Source organism: Ipomoea triloba, chromosome 4, assembly GCF_003576645.1.
Source record: "Ipomoea triloba cultivar NCNSP0323 chromosome 4, ASM357664v1".
In the NCBI taxonomy this organism is placed as follows: domain Eukaryota; kingdom Viridiplantae; phylum Streptophyta; class Magnoliopsida; order Solanales; family Convolvulaceae; genus Ipomoea; species Ipomoea triloba.
The window spans coordinates 5,680,095-5,684,070 of NC_044919.1; the positions used below are offsets into that span (position 1 = coordinate 5,680,095).

Consider the following 3,976-nt stretch of genomic DNA (forward strand, 5'->3'; position numbering starts at 1 on the left):
GTTACCTTCTCTCCTTATAATCCTTTGCTGACTAAAAAATAAAGTGGGATTTACCCAATGCAGACCCTTGGATACTGACTAATGATTTCCCTCAATACTAAAAACTTTATAAATAAATAAAGAGAAAATTACGCTTTTCGTCCCTAAGTTATATAATTATAGAATTCGTCCTGAGTGTTGGTCAGGCTCACTTTCGTCTCTAAGTTATCATTAGCATTATTTTTCATCTTTTCGTGCTCATTTTTCGTTCATGAGTTATACCGAAGGACGAATTATACAATTATTCTAGGAACGAAAAATACAATTTTTCCATAAATAAATAACTCATAAGATTTGCCTATTGACTTTTTTGATAGGAAAATATTATGCGTGCCCTCATCTTTTACTCACAATTTTCTCTACACAAAAAACTTTGATGTAGATACTTGTGCTGAGATTCATATATATAAAATAAAAAATAAAAAAAATTATCAAACTCCACCACATCAAGAAATAAAATTGAAAGATTAAGATTTAGAAATACATGTAATAAAAGTCTTTGCTATGGACTTTCAAGATTATCCATAAATAGTAAGCGTTAGATTTAGTTTACGTAGGCCCCACTCTCGAGTATAAATAGATGCAGAATTCCATGATTATTCTCATAATATAACAGAGCGAAACAGAGTACAGTGTAAAACAGAGCAAACGCTAAAGAAACAAAAAATGGATTCGTCTTCTTCCTCCTCCTCCTTCTATCTTCAAAACTCAGACTTCTCTTTCGAAACGCCGGAGTGTTTCCAGTGGGACTACCGGAGTTTCGACGCCTCCCTGCCGTTCAACGTGAACGACTCCGAGGAAATGCTCCTCTTCGGAGTCCTAGCGGAGGCGGCGCAGGAAACCTCGGAGACAAATTCCTCGGACACAATTATCGTCAAGGAAGAAGAAGTGACCTCGGAGAAATCGAAGAAGGAGAAGCCGTACCGAGGGGTGAGGCGGCGGCCGTGGGGAAAATTCGCGGCGGAGATAAGGGATTCGACGAGGAACGGGATTAGAGTGTGGCTTGGGACGTTCGATAGCGCGGAGGCCGCCGCCTTGGCTTATGACCAGGCGGCGTTCTCGATGAGAGGGTCGGCGGCGATCTTGAATTTTCCGGTGGATACCGTCCGGGAGTCGCTCCGGGAAATGAGGTGCCCGGTGGAGGAGGGGTGTTCTCCGGTCATGGCGCTCAAGAAGAAACACTCGATTAGGAAGAAAAGTTGCAAAAAGAGTTGCAATAGTAGGGAAATAAAGGTGGAAAATTTATTGGTTTTTGAAGACTTAGGGGCAGATTATTTGGAACAACTTTTGAGTTCAAGTACTCCTATTTCTACTTCTACTAATCCTTGGTAAATCCAACCTAAAGGTTTAGCCATTTTCATTATAAAAAAAATGTTTATCTTTGTTTATTTTATTTGTTTTCTTTTTTTATTTGTATTTTCTTTTGTATCTTTAAGTTTTCAACATCTGGTTGAGGAATATTAGCTACTAGATATGAGTTGGGTGGGAAGGCGGATTTGAGTTGCTTAAACTGTTTCAGAACAGAGCTCATTATATTAGTTTTATTTTGATAGATATGAAAGCTCAAACCAGAATTCATCCATTCGAAGGAAGTGGATGATCTTTATTACCAACTCAGCCAAGTCCTAATTGTATTTCTCTTTATTTTGATGGGATATAATCTTTGTATTTTTTTTTTTTTGGTTAAAAAGAAAGAGAAAATGTTGATAATGGAGTAATGTGAATCTTAATTGTGATTAAAGATAGTTTGGGTCTCCATTATTTTGTGTACAGGACAAGGTGACAATCATCAACAACAAAAACAAGAGACAAATCTTATATACAATAACACAAACTCACATTATAGTTCCCATGCATAACCAGATAGTGAACAGTTATCTGTCCATCCAAATCTTGAGATAAAGAAACAAGATAATATATACAAAAGTTTTTTGATAGTATGCTTAGGTGTATCTAAATTGTTGGATACAAGGAAACAATATAATATCTCTAAGATAAAGCCTAAGAATGATAATTTATTTACTAATGAACACGTCATGCTCGAATAAGTTACGTTACTCATTTTGTCACCTTATTTGTACACCTTGTATTCATAATATTATTATGAAAATATAATTAATAATGAATAGTTTATTTATGAATAAACACGTATGGTAGGTATTTTGTCACATTGTTTGAATACATTTTATTCAAAGTATTTTTCATGTGTTCCACAGCCGCTAGTTTAGCATGATTTTTGACTGATCAACGTGAGCTTTATGGAAACTTCTATTATTATTATTATTATTAAAATTTTTATGGTGTTGATTGACATAAGTCTAATAATGTTTGGCACAATACATAAATGTATCAGGTATAATAATATCGGCTATAATATATAGGCCTTATTGATAATATACTTAGCTTATCAGTCAATTTTAACTTATTTGACAACTATTAACAGTTTGACTTGATTAAACAGTCCATATAAGTATTTGATTAATTAGTTTTTTCTAACAACATATTATTCCAAAACATTAAAATTCAAAAAGCTTATCAAAACAGTTTTTTCAATCAATTTTTTGAGAAACTCATTTTGCATGTAATTTGTTATCAGTTAACAACTAATTTATCAAACATTTTTGATATCAACTAATCAAATCCACAAACCCAATCAGTTAATCGTTATTTACCAAACACCCCATAATTGTATTGAGTACTATTGATACTAATAGCAATCAGATGTTAAAGTTGTCCTTTATTGGCTTTGATGGCGAGTATGGCTGGCAAATTATACTATAGACCAAGTTCTATCTTGCATTATGGACCTTGGTCCAAAATAACATTCCAATTATGACATATTATGTGCATGCAATAAGATTATGCATATTCATAATATATTAATTATAGTAAGCATATAATACATTAATTGAACATACATAATAATTAAACTCCAACACATAATCTGAATGTTACCCAGAAACTTTGAAGAACATTTGTTGTTGCAGTCTGACTGTCTGCCATTTCTTAGAGTATGAATTGAACACCATTTGAGGTTTCTGACCATAGTTATAGAGAGCAAAATTCAAAAAGCATTATATTAAAGGAAACAAAATTATTATACTTGTCATCAAATTGATACTATATGGAGGTAAATTAAAATTCATAAAGCAGAACTAAAAAAATCAGTCAAGAACTGCAAACTAGCTTCTTATATTCTTCACCAGATCGAAATGGATGGCATGCTCCGATCCATAACCTTAATTCTCTGGGTTCACAAATAACTTCATTGCAACAGAGGCCACCCTCTGGGTTCATAAATAACCTTAAAGGAACAAGAACTTTTCTCAGCCACCCTAGCTATAAACATAATGTGCCTCCTCTAAGCCTTCGCATATCTATATATTCCATATACTTCTAGGAAACATTTTTCGTGCGCAAATTAATGTGGACTGTACTTATCATATGGTGAATCGATAGTGGGGCACCATTTTGCACCCAGTGCAGGCTGATGCTACCAACGTTTCCTGATTTCAAATTCTCAACATCAGCCTTTAGCATTCCTGCAAAATTTTATTGTGTAGCATCCTATAATTCTCATCACTATTGTATTTCTGCAAAAACACTGATATGGCCGTGTCAGAAGGTGTGTCAAAATCTGTCTCTTTTTAGAGGATCCACGCTTGTGGATTTTGTTCAATTTTTGCCGATTAAAAAATCAAGAAGGGTTTTTAACAAGTGTGGGGTTAAGTTTTTGGGATAGTTCTTTTCTTTCAAGTTAAAGTTGTTCGAGAGGACCACACCATGTCAAAGAAGAAGTAAAGCAAATGAGAATCCTGCACGTAAACCGCAGGGAGTGCGCCGAGACGGACGCGTGCCGTGCATGCGCCGACTGGCGCGCCTCCTCTTCCCTTTTTTATTTTTAAATTCCGTCAAACTTTTTTTTTTTTTTTTTTTC

General features: G+C 34.6%; 1 protein-coding gene across 1 annotated transcript; it reads left to right on the plus strand.

Annotated features, from left to right (window-relative positions):
* Positions 1–662: 662 nt before the first annotated feature.
* Positions 663–1,753, plus strand: LOC116016955 (ethylene-response factor C3-like). Its single transcript, XM_031257435.1, has one exon. The coding sequence runs from the start codon at positions 706–708 to the stop codon at positions 1,369–1,371; it is 666 nt and encodes a 221-aa protein (XP_031113295.1). The 5' UTR covers positions 663–705; the 3' UTR covers positions 1,372–1,753.
* Positions 1,754–3,976: the final 2,223 nt, after the last annotated feature.